Source organism: Centruroides sculpturatus, unplaced genomic scaffold (genome assembly GCF_000671375.1).
Source record: "Centruroides sculpturatus isolate CEXI.00-Female unplaced genomic scaffold, Cexi_2.0 scaffold599, whole genome shotgun sequence".
Taxonomy (NCBI): Eukaryota; Metazoa; Arthropoda; class Arachnida; order Scorpiones; family Buthidae; genus Centruroides; species Centruroides sculpturatus.
In genome coordinates, this window is record NW_019384829.1 from 350144 (window position 1) to 368272 (window position 18129).

The 18129-nt window shown below is 33.3% G+C and overlaps 1 protein-coding gene across 2 annotated transcripts in view; it reads right to left on the bottom strand.

The window, feature by feature from the left end:
• Positions 1–3389: 3389 nt before the first annotated feature.
• Positions 3390–18129, bottom strand: part of LOC111630071 (protein tiptop-like) — a 28406-nt gene continuing 13666 nt past the window's right edge. Inside the window, exons 1-2 of one of the 2 annotated variants that reach the window (XM_023374090.1) lie at positions 7370–7686; positions 3390–7076 (exon numbers count right to left, since the gene is read on the bottom strand). In XM_023374090.1, coding sequence (XP_023229858.1) covers positions 4492–6918 — 2427 coding nt within the window. In that variant the 5' untranslated portion in view covers positions 6919–7076; positions 7370–7686 and the 3' untranslated portion in view covers positions 3390–4491. Of the gene's footprint in view, positions 7077–7369; positions 7687–18129 lie in introns of those variants that run through there. The other variant, XM_023374089.1, reaches the window with a different exon arrangement.

Sequence of the window (18129 nt, forward strand, 5' to 3'; positions counted from 1 at the left end):
TTGTATTCGTTAATGGTATAAATGACTGATTTTTAACTTTTCACCAGCAATTTATTATAAATAAAGTATAATTTTAGCCCGGTATTTTGCCAGATTATTGTTTTAAAACGGTGTATTTTCCATTCTTAATTTCATAGAATCTCGGTAGAAAAGTCGAAAAATTGTTTAAAAATAATTAAAATTTTATGAAGTAAGAAAAATATGATTAAATATTATACATTACATCGATATAAATAAATTTAAACGAATATAAAACCGAAAATATCAATGATATAATCTGCCGGAGTAAAACGTCGGCAGAACAAACATAGAAAATTCATAAAAAATGGCCAACATTTTAGATCAACCAAACAGAATATTGTGGCCAATATACATTGATCAATGTGACCGCACAATAAAAAGTAGAGTAATAAATTAAAAGCAATGCTAACATGGCGAATCAATTTTATTGCATCGAACACGCACACACAAATAACTCGTTACTGCGGTAGTAAGAGAGAGAGAAAGAGAGAGAGAGAGAGAGAGAGATGCTACACATTAAATCATTAATCTAATAGTTTATTTTATTTTTCTTTCGGTTTGGATCACCGTTAATTTTCGGGGATATAAAAAATAATTAATTATTATCGTACGGTCATATTTTATTTTATTTTATTTTATTCCCCCCTTTAAATCTTATTTCATCCTCAGTGAATCGTTATAGATACTATTACGGGAAGAGTTGCTCCCTCGAAAAAGCGTGGGTGGTCTCTAGAGGAAAAAAAATCATTCTCCCTTAAAATATTGCTTAGTTGAAACTCGAGTTATTCCGTTCCGATATTTGCATATTATTCTAGAGTTATTTACTCAATTAAATTCAAAAAATGCGCTAATATTTCGCTTGAAAAATAGTTACTTTTTATTCGAATTCTGCTTCAAGATTCGTATAAATGATTACATATTGTCTGGTTATCTAAATATAAACACTTAATTAAACTAAGGAAATATTCTAAATTAATTTTTACATCCTATTCAATTTTTTTTTCCTCCAATAACATACAATAAATAATTTAAAAATTCTAATTAGGACTTTATAATTGCATATTCTTAACAATAAACTAAACGTGAAGCGTATCTCATATTACTTATGTCTGGAAATAGTTTTAATTACATTTGATTTGCTCTTTTTTTATTTTATTTTGAATCGTGAAATGACGTTTCAGAAAAAAATCTATTAACTTAATTTAAAAAATGACAATTAAATTAAAAGAAGAAAACATAAGAATAAGTTGAGTCCACTTAATAATCATTAAGGCCCACAATAGAATCACAGATCAGCATAACCTGTAGCTAACCAGCGCATTTCTCCCTTCGGTGAGAGTCTTTAATTACAGTTGCAGGGAAGCTGTCTCAGTAATGATTTTTCTGCCAGGTCGAGCGGAGGGGACGAGAATAGGAGAAGTGTCTCTAGGGAGCAATAGACGCAGACTTTGCTACACTAACGTTATCTCATCAAGCGAAATGAAAGCTCTCATAACTGTATTTCATCTTGTCAAGACACCTACAGCTACCGGAGTGAGCATAAATTTGAATACGGACAGTACGTTGTGGTATCCGAGACAACAAACACAAAAAAAGCGTGATATATGGTGACCTCATCTTTCCGCAACGTCCAAAACCCTCAGATAGAGATGAACTGTGTTTTTATGTGACTCGTCCCTTCCATTTCGCGTATGGAGATGTTAGAAGGGGGGTGAAAGAGAGAAAAAGATGACAAATAAGCTATCGCGGAAACAACAGCCCAAATGGAGCCATAAGGAGATGTGCTGCGAATATAAAAGTGGACTGCAATGTGTAAGGTTTGAAACGTTAGGGTAATTAGGGATGAGAACGAGCCGTTATAGCATCCAGCGGGCTGTCAAAAAGGATGGCTTTACATTAGGATTGAAGCTAATGTGAATATGTAAAGAGAAACGCTGATAAATTCCTCTTCTTTTCACTTTCTCTCTTTCAGGTGGTGTTGGTCTGTTAGAAGGATTCCGTTGCCTGGTGGGCCGATAAAAGTCTCCCGCATCTGCCATTTGTTATCAATCAAAGAAGAGAATTATTCCTTCTGAAACGTATAAAGAGAATCGGATTCGTAGGAAAATGTTCTTCCGGTAAAAGAGGAAGAAACGTGCTTCAAAATATCATTTTACAAGATGATAGTAGCATAAATTATATTTGATGTTTCCTAAAGATTCTACGACAATAGTTTAAGGTTCGAATCCAAACCAGACATTTTATATATAACCTTTGTCTCGTTATCTGTACAGACATTTAAATTTCTCTTTTCCTCGCTATTTATTCCGTAATTAGATTTTATTTTATTGATGCAATTTTATTTAGCACATTCCGACGATACGGTCGTAAAGGTTTTATAGATCGTAGATTTTAAGGAATAAATTTCTAGTAGATCAATTTTTCCAGTCCAGCGCGGTATTTGCAATTTTAATCGTTTTAGCATCTTAAAAAAATAATATTTATTCCCTTTTAACCTGTAAAAATTTCAAATTTCTCGGCAAGTTTCAAGAAATGACATAGAAAATTCGATTTTATAATTTTAACCTTTATAAACTGTACGTTTAATTTTCATCTATCCATCAAGTGATTATCCGAGTTAATGAATTCTGAGAAATGTTAAACCTATCGATGAAACTTTAACTATATTTATTTTGCCGATGCATTAACTGATCTAAATGTCGGTTAAGTATCTGGCTTGGAATAAGGCAAGATCTTTTATCAGAAAAAGTTAACTGTCGACATTTGTTCATCTAGTAACATTAAGAAAGGTTACCGGTTACATCATAGTATAGGAGAAAGAGTGATCGGGTGATAATTAGGAAGCTTGCGAGAAGTACGATCCAGCAGGGAATAGCTAGCTCTGATGAGCTGCTCGAATCTAGTTGTTTACTACCAATGAGGGAACAGCTTTACCCTCTTCAATCACTCCCAAGTGCTAACTTTGCTGGCTAGCAAAATATTAACTCTTAACTTCCGCGGATTTACATCCTGCTTTATTGCGAATTTATTATTTTCTCCAACAATTCCCAAATTGATTTTATTTACAAATATTACAACTTTTCAAAAATATTATTATTAATCGTTATTTTAATTTGTACAAACAGTCGATACGAATTTCTTCCTTTTCTATTTTCTAATAACATTTCGATGATTGAGATGACGAAATTTTTCATTGGTTCTTGTCATTTTTGATTTAAAAAAATTATTTTATATAATTAAGATAGGATATAATCTAATCATTGGAGGAAAGGGGAGAAAAAATTCGATCGTTCTTAAGATTAATTAGATTATATCAGCAATAATATCAGACTGAACCAATTAGCGCGATATGATGAGGATAACATGGGTTATAGATTTACTGAGCTAATGAATTTTTGTGCCACGAATCGTGAGATATAATTTAGCTGTACAGTACGCCCACGATTAAGATTATTATAAACGAAGTCGGAAAATCTTTGACACTAAGAATTTGGTTGGGATGCCATGTTCAATTAAAGGCATTTGTCTATCGATCGGTAATATTATTTAAAATTAAAAAGTAGAGAATTCATTGTTGAACATTTAAAGAGTTACCCGATCAAGTTACTTTTGTACGTGGCGTCATGTTTTGAAACGAGGGGCAATTTTTGTCAGAGAATCAATCTCGAACGGCCTTCGGATCGTGATTTGAAGAAACAATGTTTTATGTTGGAAATCTTTTCTCTCTAACCGAGTGAAATGTTCACTCGAATGTGTAGTTGGAGATAAATTTAAGTTATATTGGCGCGTTTGACTCGGAAAGTATATATGTAACACTAAGAAAAAGACTCGGAGACCAGGGAGGAGAAAAAACAGCATTCTTTTTTAATGAATCTTTTATACGAAAGATCCATATCTTATAGATCTTGTGAATAATAAATAATAACAATATAAAGATGTACATTTATATAACATTAAATGGCGTTATGTACAAGATGGCAGATGGAAGCACTTTGGAAAGCATTGGACACATCGAAATCTTAATTTATGCACAGATGAAAAATTCCTCTTTGGAAATAGAAGAAGAAACGGGAAATGGAAAAAGTTCTGCTTGAAATATATTTTTTGTTTTATTTTTTTATTTTTTAAATATATCGAAGACTTCTGAGAAGTTCCGATGCATAGATATGTACAGAATGGTCACTGTGTACACGTACACATATACACTGATACACATACAAAGACACAAAAAAAATTGCTTCGACGCCACAAAAATTGCCTGAGATATGTCGGGAAAAGTAATCACCGAAAGATTTTGGAATTTTGAAACATGCTAGACAGTCAACCGCTGCCTACTGATATGTATTATGCACAGTTATCCATCAGTTAGGATTATTATATCTTTCTGTGCGTAGGACTATACAGATGTGCGTGTGAGTTGCTAATTAGGTTCTCGGGGAGACGCACCATTGCTTCAATTTTCACATTTTTTTAAACGTATTTACTAGATAGCTGCTTCGCAAGTTCTGTATATTTGAGAAACTTGGAATGAGGACTCTCTTCCGACGAAGGAGAGTCTTTTGGCACCGTGTTGTTTGTTTCTTCAGATTTCGAACCTGTCCAATTCGGATCAGGTGTATTATTGTCTTTGATAAAGTGAGTTTTACTTAGATGATGCCTGTAGGCTCCTTTGGAGACGAAATGGGTATCGCAAAAGGCACACTTCAACAGTGAATCATTGCTATTGGATTCGGTACAGGCCCAACTAAAGGCTAATATGGAACCCGGCGGTGCGGGTGGTATGTTGGATCTCGACATATGGGTGTCTGTCTTGTCCAGTAATTTCTGCAATTCTTTAAGAGGGTGGTCGACCGACATGTTCGACCGTTTTTCCGTTTCGTCTTTGTTCTCATTTGGAGAAGAGGAAGGCATTTTATTGCTAGTACTCACCCGGCTATTTTCGTCCATTGGTGGGGTTCGGGAATCTGTGCCGTTTCTCTCCATTACCGGGATATCGGATGTGCTCCCCACGGAATGTTCGCCACTCGCTTCGACGTTCTGCTGCTCGATACATTCGGTTTCCGTGTCCGAGTTGCAAGCGTTGAGTGCAGGCGAAGAAGTTCGACTCAACATATCGCGGAAAGAACCAGGCGCCTGATCTACTCCACTAGAAGAACTAGAACGTGGACTTAAGTTCGAATATAACGGTTGCTCTTCGTAACTAGTTGCTGGTGTCAAATTTCCACCAGATGGAGATTTGGCAATTACGTCCGATGATTTGTAAAATACATTAGGGGACATGGAGGGTTGCCAAGGAGGGCAAAGTTCTTCGTCGATTCCCAATCTTTGTAGAATACCCGTGGAAGCACTCACCCTCCTACCTTTTGGTTCAAAGCTCTTTTCTATTAGTCTCTCTATTGCATTTAACACGGAGGTGCTGTCGTTTTGTTCCTTCGGTTCTTCTTGACACTTCCCTCCACCAGCAGCGTCTATGCCCGGAGATTCCGAAGTAGCACCATCGATTGGAGGGCTGTTAGTCTTTGGCGATTCCGAAGGACCGTCCGAAGTTTCTGTCACTTGATTCTCCGCTACGGAATCTTGTTGAGTTTTCACACTACCCTGACCACATCTCTTAATATGCTGTACAAAGTCTTTGGCATCAACACGTTCCGTGCATTCTTCACAAGTTATTTTTCCATCTACTACTTCATTTTTAAGTGCAAGTTCGCTTCCCGAAGTGTTTCCTTGATTCTGACGTGAAATTTCTAGCCTTTCTAACTCCAAGAGTTTCCTAACCGGTAAAGATTTTTTCCTCCTTTCTCGACTTTGTCTCCTTCGCCCGCCACCGTCTGTGATGGAACGAAGAATATGCTCTTTATAATGCGAATTCTTTACCATGTGATAACTTAGTTCTTTTAGACTACCGAAGGCTTGATCACATACTTTGCACGTCAAAACCGCATTTACATGAGATTGAGATGCCATTTTGTCTTCGGGAGTCCTCCAAGAAATTATTTGCTCCTGGCTAATAATGTTAGTGTAGTGTTGTGTCACTCTCATGTGTGTCGTCATATCCGCCAATGACTTGAAGGATTGTCCACACCACATGCACTTAAGAATTTGACGAGTCTGCTCCGCCCCTTTACCTAACCAGACATCCTGACCACGAACTAATTTCCTGGGTAATGATACCGTTTCTTTTACTATAGAATCTGACGAAGAAGTTGTGGTTACGGTAGAAGGTGCTGTATTAGGGGGAGGTGCTTGCGATGTCGAAGGTGGAGTTTGCATTCCGGCAACACCGCAACGTGACGATTGTTTCATATGAATTGTCATTTCGGATAAACTTTTGAAAGACTCTTTACACCATACACACGTAAAAACGTCTTTAGTTTGATCGCTGCTCCGACTGATCCATTGTGATTGCCACGGATTCTGTCGAAATGATTTTGAATGAGAATCATTTTTTGCAAGTAACCCCTTGCCATTTTTATCTAACCAATTCTTCTTATGATGCTCTTTGGAATCTTGTCTAGTTTTGACACGCCCGTTCCACTCTTCCGAGCGTGTTTTGCTCGAGCCAGTAGGCGGTGTAAGTGTCCTGGGTGCACAATATCCCCACGGACTCTTGGGTGGATGCTCCAGTTTAGATATCTTAGCAGAAATTGCCCCGAGTTCTGTTTCCTTTCTCCTCCTGGGGATAGATAAATCCAGAGGTCCATCTTCCGTAATAATGACACCATTTTGGAGAGATTCCTTATGCTTACAGGCATTTTTCTTGATGCTAAAATCGAGAGGCGTATCTGTAAGGTTCACCGCTACATCACCGGGTGAATCTTCCTTGACCGAACGGATTTTCGACGTAATTGGGGGAGATGGTGACTCCAAAGAAAGTGAACTAACTGGAGAATAGTTCATTAATTCCAGAGTTGCTTTCTCTTGAGTTGGACAAGTCTCTTCTGTTGTCGTCTGTGGAGTGTTGGGTGACGAGGTGTCGGTTCGCGCTTCCGAGTCGTCGATTTGAGGTGCAACTTCTGTTGACGTCAAGCTTTGTTTCTCTTGCTCACATTCATCCCCTGCAAACCAGAAAAATCAATATGAGAAGGGATAATGCCACAAATATCCTATTTTAATTTAACTTATATAAATTTAAATTCCACTCGCTTAATTTTAATTATGATAATCATTATAGGTAACAATACAAGAAATACACATTTCATTTCCTAGATTAATTCCATTTATTCTATTTTTGTAATAAATAAATACAAGTATCCAGAAAGAAAAGTTGATTACGAATATGTTCATTTTAACAGATTACTTGTTAGATATCACATTCTTATTCTATTCATAGACTGATTAGCTAACTTACGGAAGTTGCGATCATTAGCTTGGCACTAAAACAATTTCATTAGATAATAGAAAGTAGTCGTCACGCAATATATTTCTTGTACTTTGGTAACAATTTATTCTACTTCTCAAATGACGCTAACGATAGCAACAACAATAAAACTTTATATTATTATTCACAGAATAGTAATAAGAGATTAACGGCAGGTATCGTTTACCAATTGAAAAACTCATGATCGATATAAAATACTAATATAACACCATAAATACTTTATGTTAACTAAATATAGACGTTCAGATATTCCGAATCTCAGCATTAGACAAGAGACTTTATCTTATTTTTATTCTATTTAGAATCAAGAATAGACGTGATGAGATGTTCTATATATATTTATACACTGAACTAATACATTCTTACCGTATAATTTGATCATAAATAGAAGAAAATTAGTTAAAGTGAGAGGCATATACATAAAATTACAGTATATTTCACCATTAAACACGTGTAATTTGTATATAATTTATTATTATTGTTACTAGTAAATTATATTAAGGTGAATCTAAGAAAAGATTATTAAATGTGTGAATTTATATAATGCTTTACATATTCACTAGGCCTATAACGTCCACCCTCTCTAGTTTTTTTTTTTTCCTATTTTAATTGATAGATTTTTGATACAGATATCCAAGATGGCAATGAGTAGAAGTTGAAATACATCATTAAACTTGTAAACAGGAAATGCCTTTCGAGTTCCACATCACTTTTTACCTCCGTCTCGCTATAAATTTATATAAATATATAGGCAATTATGGCATTAATCACATTTTTTTTGTTGTAAAAAGCATTGTAAAAACAATTAATTAATCACGTTCAATGAATACATTCACCACAAAATTATTATTATTACTGTTATTTTTTCAAAATTTAGCATTAAAAATGTATGTAAATTCTGAAAAATAAACTCTCTCCTATTCATTTTTAATATAAAAATATTCTAATGAAATAAAAAGTTTGAATAAATTTTTCCTGGAAAAAAAAGAAGTATATTTCTCCCAAGAGTCTAAGTTAAATATAGAATAATGTTTGTTAAGGAGGATTTTTTGGTTTTTTTTTTTTTGCTATTAACCGACAAACATTCGGATCTTAGAATCGATTTCAGTTATCAAAGTCTTATAGATAATTGAGTTGTCCGCTTGTCCGCATATCCAGATACCATTTAATTGAGTAAATCAGTGGTGAAACGAGAAATATGAGGGTTTTTTTTTTATGCTTGTACTTTGTTTTTCTACAAGAGAAACAATTGATTAACCTTTAACAATTAGCTTCTTTTCAATATAAGTTATAGTTTTATGAAATTTTCATAGAAGAGGGATTTTATAGAATAATTTTAACTTTCATTATTATTAAATGAATAAAATATGTCTTATTTCGGGATGTAAATTAAATATTTACGCTTCTAAAACGGATTTTAAAAGTGACTTTACACGTTTAAATACTTACACCTTAAAATTCAATTGATAATTTCTCGAATAATACGTTAATAATTATTCAAATTAATTAGAGAATCTCTAAAATATGAACTAAACTTATGGTAAAAAAATAAAATAAAAGTTACATAAATTAATGGAAAAATTAAAGATGCAACTTCTTATAAACGTCTTAGATTTTTTTTACATATAAAAAAAATATAAGCTTTTCATTATTATATTTAAAGGGAGGGGAAGTATAAACTGATGCTTTAACAATACTTTCCAGGATACATTCTCAGAAACGGATGCAGAATTCTTAATTGTAAGTTTAATCGCAGTGAATTGAAGATTTATGAACCAGGACAGCTTTTATTCTATATGAGTATCATCGCCAAATGATCATAATGGCACACGGCCCACTCCCTAAGAGGAAAAAAAAATCCATACAAAAATAACAGCATGCAACAGTTAAATAATGCTAGACGACTGTAACAATTGCTACTGGTTGCTTAAAGAATATTATATATATATACAGTATATAAAATTATTAAAATTAACTGTAACGTTACTGAATACCTATTTATAATTAAAAAAGTGCAAGAATATTCACAAGGAAAGTACAAAACAACTTTCGAACTTAGCTAGAACTTGTTTTATTCTGTTATTTATTTAAACAAAGCAAAATTCATTGCTAGAAGAAAGGTACTGTATACGACGAAGACAGGAGTAGATAGGTAATACACTATTTAAATAGAATAAAAGGTAACAAAGTACAGAGAAATTCTTTAAATACGGAAAATTCGTTCATATTCAAACTGATTTCTAAATAATAAGGAAGGAGCCTTGTGGACAGACAAAAAAGAAAAAGGTAGAATAAGCGCAAATTTAGGAGCGGGGCGTCGATTTGCACGCAAAAGTCATTTGGCTTGGCATCATGATGAAAATTCTCGATTGAGGTCGTACCCGGGACTGTTCTTTGTCTCTGTCGGGACGTACTGTGTCATTATACGTCATTAGGCAAAGTTCGGTCATCACGTCCGAGTATGGGAAGCGAACGACACTCGAACGAGCGGGGGGGAGGTAGAGGAGATCTTCTGGTCAAAACTTTACCCACCTGGGACGACTCCCATCCATTGTTCGCTAGTCACGGTCGCTAAACAAACGATGTTTCGGAAGCACCCATTGGTCACCGGTAATCACGTGAGTGACGTGAAATGTGACAGATGTAAGGCGCCACCTAGCAGCGCGGGTGACCTCTATCTGGAGGAAATGGCCTCCGAGAGGGGAGGACCCGTAGTCTGCTTTTAGATAATTTAATAGGCGATTAGCTTAATAATACGAGCTCGAAAATGATATTAAAGATCTGTTACTATACCTTTTCCTTGATTACTGCCGAGAACGCTTCTTTATTTTGTTTGGTTTCTTTTTTTTTATGTTTCGACATTTTATTTTTAGAGGATTACGTTGCATAAAGCATGTATAAACGACAATTGGATATATTAAGGATTTTCCCTATTAATAAATCAGTGACGCAGAACAGTTTGAATTGCCTGGTTGATTTATTAATAAGGAAAAGTCAAGCGAAATTGTGTTTTCATCTACAAAATATTTAAAAGAAAAACAAACATTTTAATCGAATTTGTAGATTAAATCACACCGGAAACATATTGTATCTTTTTCTCTCGGCGAAAAAAAAAACCAACAGCAGATTAATTACTAACGTTTATTTTATCTTTAATATTGGCCGCTTTTGTATTCAAAATAGTTACCGCATGGATATGCCCTGTGTATATAGAAAATATAAACACTTTCATTTGTTAGTTCCCATGCTGCATGGTTCACTCTCCACTTTCTCAAGGTCACTATCTAACCTTCTATCCATCAGGTTGTTTAGAGGGGTGTGGTTTTAACAGAATTAACTTGTTGCTTTCTTCATTATATTTAGAAACCGAGCCAATTTGTAACTCCTCATATTTAATTTATCCATACACGGAACGAGAAGTTATTTTCTTACAGACGGCAGAATAAGAAGAAGAAGAAGAAGAAGGAAAAAAAAATCAATTCTTAATTTGGAAGAGCAGGTAGCAATGACAACTCGGCGAAGTTATCATCATTAAAGACTGATAAACACTGCGGATGAGCAGGTTTTCGAGGAGAAATTACCAGTCGGCATCTAAAGAATGGCCCGCAGTACTCTAGACCTGGAGTGATTGGCCGGGTATGGGCAGAAATCAATCATCCGTAAAACATCTACGGCATTAGTACATCAGAAAGATGCTATCCGATATCAAATGACGTTACTGAGTAACGCAGACATCGGTGCAGAATGTATGTGTCATTGGCGATAGACGTAATGGATAACAATGATGGTCACGGATCTACAATCAATATAAAATGCCACTCGGGATAAAGTTGCGCTGCTTAATGGTAATTTCCATTGATTTCTCTTTGATTTTTCTTTAAAATATAATCGAAAAAGTCCGATTTTTTTTTCCATTCCAGATAAAGGAAATTTCTAAATATCTATTCGGCGTGAAATCTTTCCCACAGTAAGAGAAATTAGCGAATTTCATTTTCATCCGAATGATTAAATTTATTTTATATTTTGATAGTGATGCCAATACTGAAAGATTGCAAAGGGTGGTGGCAAGAAAACCGAGTTACGAAGCAGCGTGAGTATAGTCTAATTAGGAAGAGAAAAGTAAAAGATGTATCTACTTATAATATATGAGACTAAGCAGATAGAAGAATAATTTATGGAACGAACGAATATGATTACTTATCGAAAAATATTACGACGTGATTTTAATTAAACTTGTAAAATTCGAATAAAATTCTATAATAATATGATAACCCGCCGTTAGAATAAGTTAGCAAAATAAAACGAATCATGCTACATCAAATGAAATCAAAAATTCAAATACAAATATGTACTAAAGTATTAACATGATCAAGAATTTCTGCTTTTTAATCCTTTCTTGCATTTGGCCATAACTCCTGGATGGCTGAAGACGAGCAAATAATCTCAAGAATGGGTTTACTTTCTTTCTTATTCAAGAATGATTTAGATTTCTATCAATCACTTTTTACAACGTTTTCAATAAAGCCTCCTTATAATAAACCTTTCCGAAAGTAAAAACGTATAGAAGAGAAGCAATAAAATGACGAGTAAATAACTCTCTAACATAAAAAAAAAAGATTTCTTTCTTTTTTTTTTACATGGATTACTTTTGACTCTTCATATTAATTAATATTAATTGAATTAATGTAATGTATCCGTCCATTATTTCAAATTAATTGCTTTATAGTTTTGTAAATAACATAAAAAATGTATGTTTATTTTCCCATGTTAAAGTATACACTATTTTTTTTTATATATATATATTTTGAATGCATCATTTCATCATTTTACACGAAATGTCATTTCATATATCCTATTTAAAGATAATATAAACAAGTCGTCCATAAACAACTTTTTTCCCCTCTACAAAACCTGTTGTTTTCTTTGGATCTCGAGCAGTTTCCTTTTCTGTCGTAAAGATATTAGTGAATTGTCATCATTCTCATTTATCCGCCATTCAAATCAACAAATATTTCATTAAAAAAAACATAAAATTAAACTGACACAGTCACGAACGTCATTATCTGTGAAGACCCAGACTTTGCATCTTCTTCAAAAGACGTATTTTGTAGAAGATGCAACGTCTGGGTCTTCATAGATAATGACGTTCTGTGAAGGATTTATTTATCTTTGATCACTTTCGCGTAAAAGAAATACAATTATTTCGAGTATAAACCGATCGGTATCATTATTATTTACTCAAGATGGCTCGCTTAATTATGCCAGTTGTTTACTGATCTCTTTAAGATTCTCTCAACGCCTACAATCAAATTCAAGTCAATTATACGATTACAATAGAATGAATAGTAATGATTTAATACAAGTAACTTTACTTTATTACTGTAAAGGTTTAACTTCCTTGATACAATCCCCTCAAACATTATGCAAAGCGAATTTCATAAGCTTCTTAAGCGAAATTACCGAATTGAAAAAATATATATATATATATATTTCTTCTTATTTATGCATAAATAATTAAATATTAGGAGGAAATTTATCCAAAATTTTATACTTAAATTCGCTATATTCGAGATCAATCTCCTTAATTAATTATTAGATATATTGCATAAGAAAAATATAGAAAAATAAGCAAACGAAGAGAGAAATAACTCGGAAAATTTAATTGTATTTAATTTATAATTTAAAAAAGAAGAAGAAGAGGAAAAAAAAAAGCTTCGGTTGGCCTTAAAATAAAGAGAAATAATTCCATCGAATGATATGTAAATGGAATGCCAAAAGTAATAAACTTAACGAAAAAAAAGGGTATTTTTATTAGCATGAATCTTTATCCAAAACAGGTCTTGTGATGCTATTACCAAATGCACTCAGATCCGACTCGTTGCTGATCCTTATTCTCATTGTTCCTCTCCAGCGATAGTAATTTTGACAAAAGCAAGAAGAGCGAGATTTGCATTACATAAATAATAATACTTCCCCCTCCCCCTGCTCGTATTTAAAACTAATAGTTTAGATACGAATTGGTTATTTAAAAGTTTAAACAGTAGAAGTTGTTAAAATAATAATAATAATTCTGATCATTTTACCACGTTCGATTTTCGCAGCGTTTGATAAGATCGAAATGTAAAGGATTGATCTTTCCGAAAGAAAGAAAAAAAAAGAGGGGGAAGCGTAATAATAACAAAAGGGTGGCGGGCGCAGCAGAAAAAGCCGACCAATTGTTTCCCTGGCACGCGCAGCACGAGAAGTGCGGTTACCCGTAGTAACAGCCATCAATTTAACGTTGCCGGCGTTGCCTTGACGACAGTTCCACCTGTCCCGTATATATCGACAACTTGCGTCAATCGGCCAATCCGCTGCTTAATTTCAAATGCTACTGCTTAAAGTGACTCCGATCGGAGGAATGTTTCGCAACAACGTTAAAAGGTGGAGCGCTCGGCGCAAACCTCCCCCTCCCTCCCTCCGTATACCACAACTTTAACGGTAATCCGATAGATGGCGCGCATTTCCGTTCGATCTCTAAATTACCCCTTTCAAAATTAATTTTGATTAATACGTAGAAAAGTAGTGGAAGATAAAAATAATATGCATTATCTTAACCAATGAAATTTTTTCTTTTAGATTTAGATTTAATACACGAAATTGAATTATTATTATTATTATTATTTATTCTTTCAGAATGAATGAAAGAGAAATTTAGTAATTAAATATTTAATTTCTCTTCTTCGAATTCGGTAAGCGAAACATCAGTTTGATAATTGGAGATTTTAATTATTAAATTTCATAAATAAACTAACCTGGTATGCATTTTAAAGGCCCCTTTCTTGTAAAATATAAGCATAGACAAACGGTAACGTCTATCAAATTATTTTTAAAACCAATCGCCTACGAGTATTTCCCACGCTCTAAACGTCTTATTTGAAATGTTTACAGAAAATAAACGAAATAATCATTAATACCTTATTGTTCTTTAGTGTTCGTCCATAACAAAGTTACCGACGTTAGGCCTAGAGCATGTTATAAAAATTATATTAAAATTTTTATAAAATACAAGTTTATTTTTCAAGAAAAACTATATTGACAGTCGAAGTAAAAATCCTGTTGTATCCAGGACGGATTTACACGCAAGTAAAATAAGCTACAGGGGCCTCACGTTTTGAAACATTACTATTTGATAGAGGGTGAAGGGCCTCTTATGTGTCAGAGGAAAGAATCAAAACAAGTCTAAGTCTACATTAAATTCTACGTTAACTTACCGTACAATAATATATATATATATAAGAATACTAATCGATGCTTTTTATTAAAATATATAGACTTTAAAAATGAATTAAATCGGTTATAAAATAATAAAAAGTAACTGCTAAAAAAATAAAACATTTATTGTAGATGTGACCGAAAATACTTTTAAGTTAAAATACTTTATCAATTTATTATAAAGCTAAAATAACATTTCGGATCAAAGGGACACACCGCTGTTTGGATCAAGCAAATACGCTGCTTTGCAAAATATAAAAGGCTATCAATTATTTAGGATTGTACGAACACTTAAAATACATTTGTACACGTAACCAGTTCATCTATAAACAACCCATCGCTCAGATAATATCTATTTGATTTAAGTGGAATAAAGAAAAATATCGGGAAGGCATTGAATTGCGATAGATAATACGTCTATAGCAATTGAATATTAGCGAGTTTGTAGAGTTTCTAGACAAAAACTTTTATCCCCTTTCTCATTGTTATATTCTATACTTTTCTAGGTCATATATTATTTTGTTCTTTTTCCTTCTTCTCGCATTCGAATCTTTTAAGAATTTAACATAAAAGTTTAATAAATTAATACATCTGTCAGTCAGATAATTATAATAGAATACAATACAAAAAGTCTATTTATAAAAACAATATAAAATCGAGGAGAAAATACTTATTCGCCTCTAAAGATAGTAGCAATTATAATCTATTGAGAAATTCAAATTGATATATAAATTATATAGTGTATTTGTCACGAGAAAGGAAACTTAAAAAAAAAAAAAAAAAATAGAATATATTTATATAAAAACTCGAAACTTCCGGACGTGATAGGGACAGTGACGTCACAGAGCCGGTCATTCCAGTGTCGTTCATTTACCGGATCCGTCGAGCGATCATTAGTCGTTTCCCCTTATTAAACGAGATCGATTAAGCGGTGTATATCGAAACCGGTCCCGCCTGCATTTATTTTAATTGATTAAAGAATCATCGAACAATGTCTCCATGGGTTGTCGAACATGGCCTTGGGTCAGCTTCGCCAATTTAGAGTCGATTGTTCTAACTGCTGAGACCAGATATATTATTGAATAAGGGCTAGATAAACGACTTTCAATCGTTTTGTTTTCTAAAAGGGATCATTCTTTTCCCAATTTTATTAATAGGAGTTTAATTGTACTTAATTGTAAATATTTAGGACATATTTTGATTGTGATTCTTATAAAGTTCATCATTTATCACGTGTTTCACTTGTTTATAACAGTCCTAAACTCCGGGAGAACGTTCCGACGATTTAGCATCGCGACAGAGAAGAATTTCAAAGTGACTACAACAGTTTTGCTTAACGAATATATCAAAGTGAACACTACAAAAGCATTTCTTGCATTGTTCCAAAGGTAGATCTTATCAAAAATTACAGAGGGAAAAAAATAATAATAATACTTAGAACAGTTATTATTCTACGTCCGTAGAAGATCGATCAGTAACTACTCAAAGAGAATGCGATTTGTTCTAAAAATAGACAACGTATTTAAGAAGGTGCGTGTATAGAAACATCGAATTTTCGATTAAATATTTTTATAAGAACAATTTTTACTCACCAGCAATTTAATTACTATAAGTAGGCTACATCATGATTAGAAGATCGGTTTTACTGACCTCCTAATCACGGGGTGGCGAAATAAATTGATTGTGGACCACGCTCGCCACCATGCCAAAGCCTGCGGGTCGTATCCAGCAATCATTCTACAAAAATCACTATTGGATTTAACAAGTTGACCGATATTTTACAAGAGAACAATGTCAATAATTGTTTAAATTTAGAAATATAGGAAAGGAAACTAATCAGGAGTAGATTTTTTTTATGGTCTACGGTTTACGTAAGCCGTAAAAGACGTACCGTACACTTAGTATCTAGGTTATATTATAAATTTAAAGCATTTCTTTAACGAATTTCAAAGCAATAATTAAAGTTAAAGAAACTAAATATTAAAAAGGTATTTCTGAAGAAGATAGATGAAGGTTTTTCGAGCGGATACCTACTTGATAATGCTGATTTAACCGACAATTCGCTCTTCGTGCCATCGAAAATGCTTCGATTATGGAAACACACGAAAGAACGATTACTCGGCCGATTGTTATCGTTCACAGGATTTGTGTAACCAAGAGTTTCGAGTAAAATGTCCAGATAGTTCTTAGAAAAGTGTCAATGGAGAAATCGATCGAATCTAAGTTGTGAGTGATTGTTATTTATCAGCGCGCAAACCGAAGAATTCCATTCAAAAAAGAGGAGGGAGAAAATATAATAATTAAATATTTAATCCTGTATGAATATATACGAAGATATTTAGAAGGATATTAATTGTTCAAAGCTTAAATCTTAGAAGAAGGTAGATAAGGTGTCGAGCAACAAACCACTTTCTCTATGGACGTATTACGCTTTCTGAGGATTAATTGCCCGGAGCGGTGATTCGGTGATTACATTTCGATACAGGTGTTGAATCAATAATTCGATCGAGATGTGCGATCGTTCGTCTTTAATTACATAATAGCGTTAGCAAGGCCAGGTGAAAGCCGAACAATAATAACGTCCGAGCAGAAAAAGCCATCAAAATCACCTGTCTTCATTTTAAACAAGAAATTTAACTCGTAAGCGCTAGTTTACGTTACAAAACGATTGATCAGATCGATTAAAACTCGTAAGAAAGTTATAAAAATGAATTTAATTTACATTATTCCAGTTAAATATTGATATTTATTAAGCGGGAAAGATTCTCGAATATTATTCCAAAGTCCTCGCACGCTACCGTCCATTCCTAAAGTTACCATTATCAGGAGTAAAGCTTATTAATTTCAACATCGAATATTATTTTAAGTATTAAATATCATTCTTTACTTAACACAATATTTTATCTTTAAATTGCGTATAAATAAATTAGAGCACGTAAACTAAATATTTAACAATAGGATCTAGGCCTACAGTATATAGAAAAATATTAATATCGAGAACAAAAGTTGGCCTAGTTCTTTGCTTGCTCAACTGAAAAAATATGGAAGTGTAATTTGGCCAATTTTTATAAATAAGCCGGCGATATTTACATACAAGAATAACAAATCAATAAGGCAATTCGGAGGGAGCAACACGTCAAACGCAAGTTTCCATAACAGAAAATAGGCCCAAAAAAAAACCGATTTTTAGCGCGTTATAACTGCTATAAAAGCCGCAAAACCAGTTAAAGAAAACAAAAAAAATATATTCGAAAATTCTTCTCCCGTATTTTAAATAAACACGCAATTACATGAAATTAATTTTAATTAGTTATACATACACACAACTCTGTCACGTGATCGAGATTTCTGGTGTTTTAATTAGTATATAAGTATTTATTATAATACGATTTAATAGAAAATTTTCTATCGTTTTATATTAAAGTAAACTTAATTTACGTGTTTTATACGTTTAGAACGTTTATAATTTTAAAATT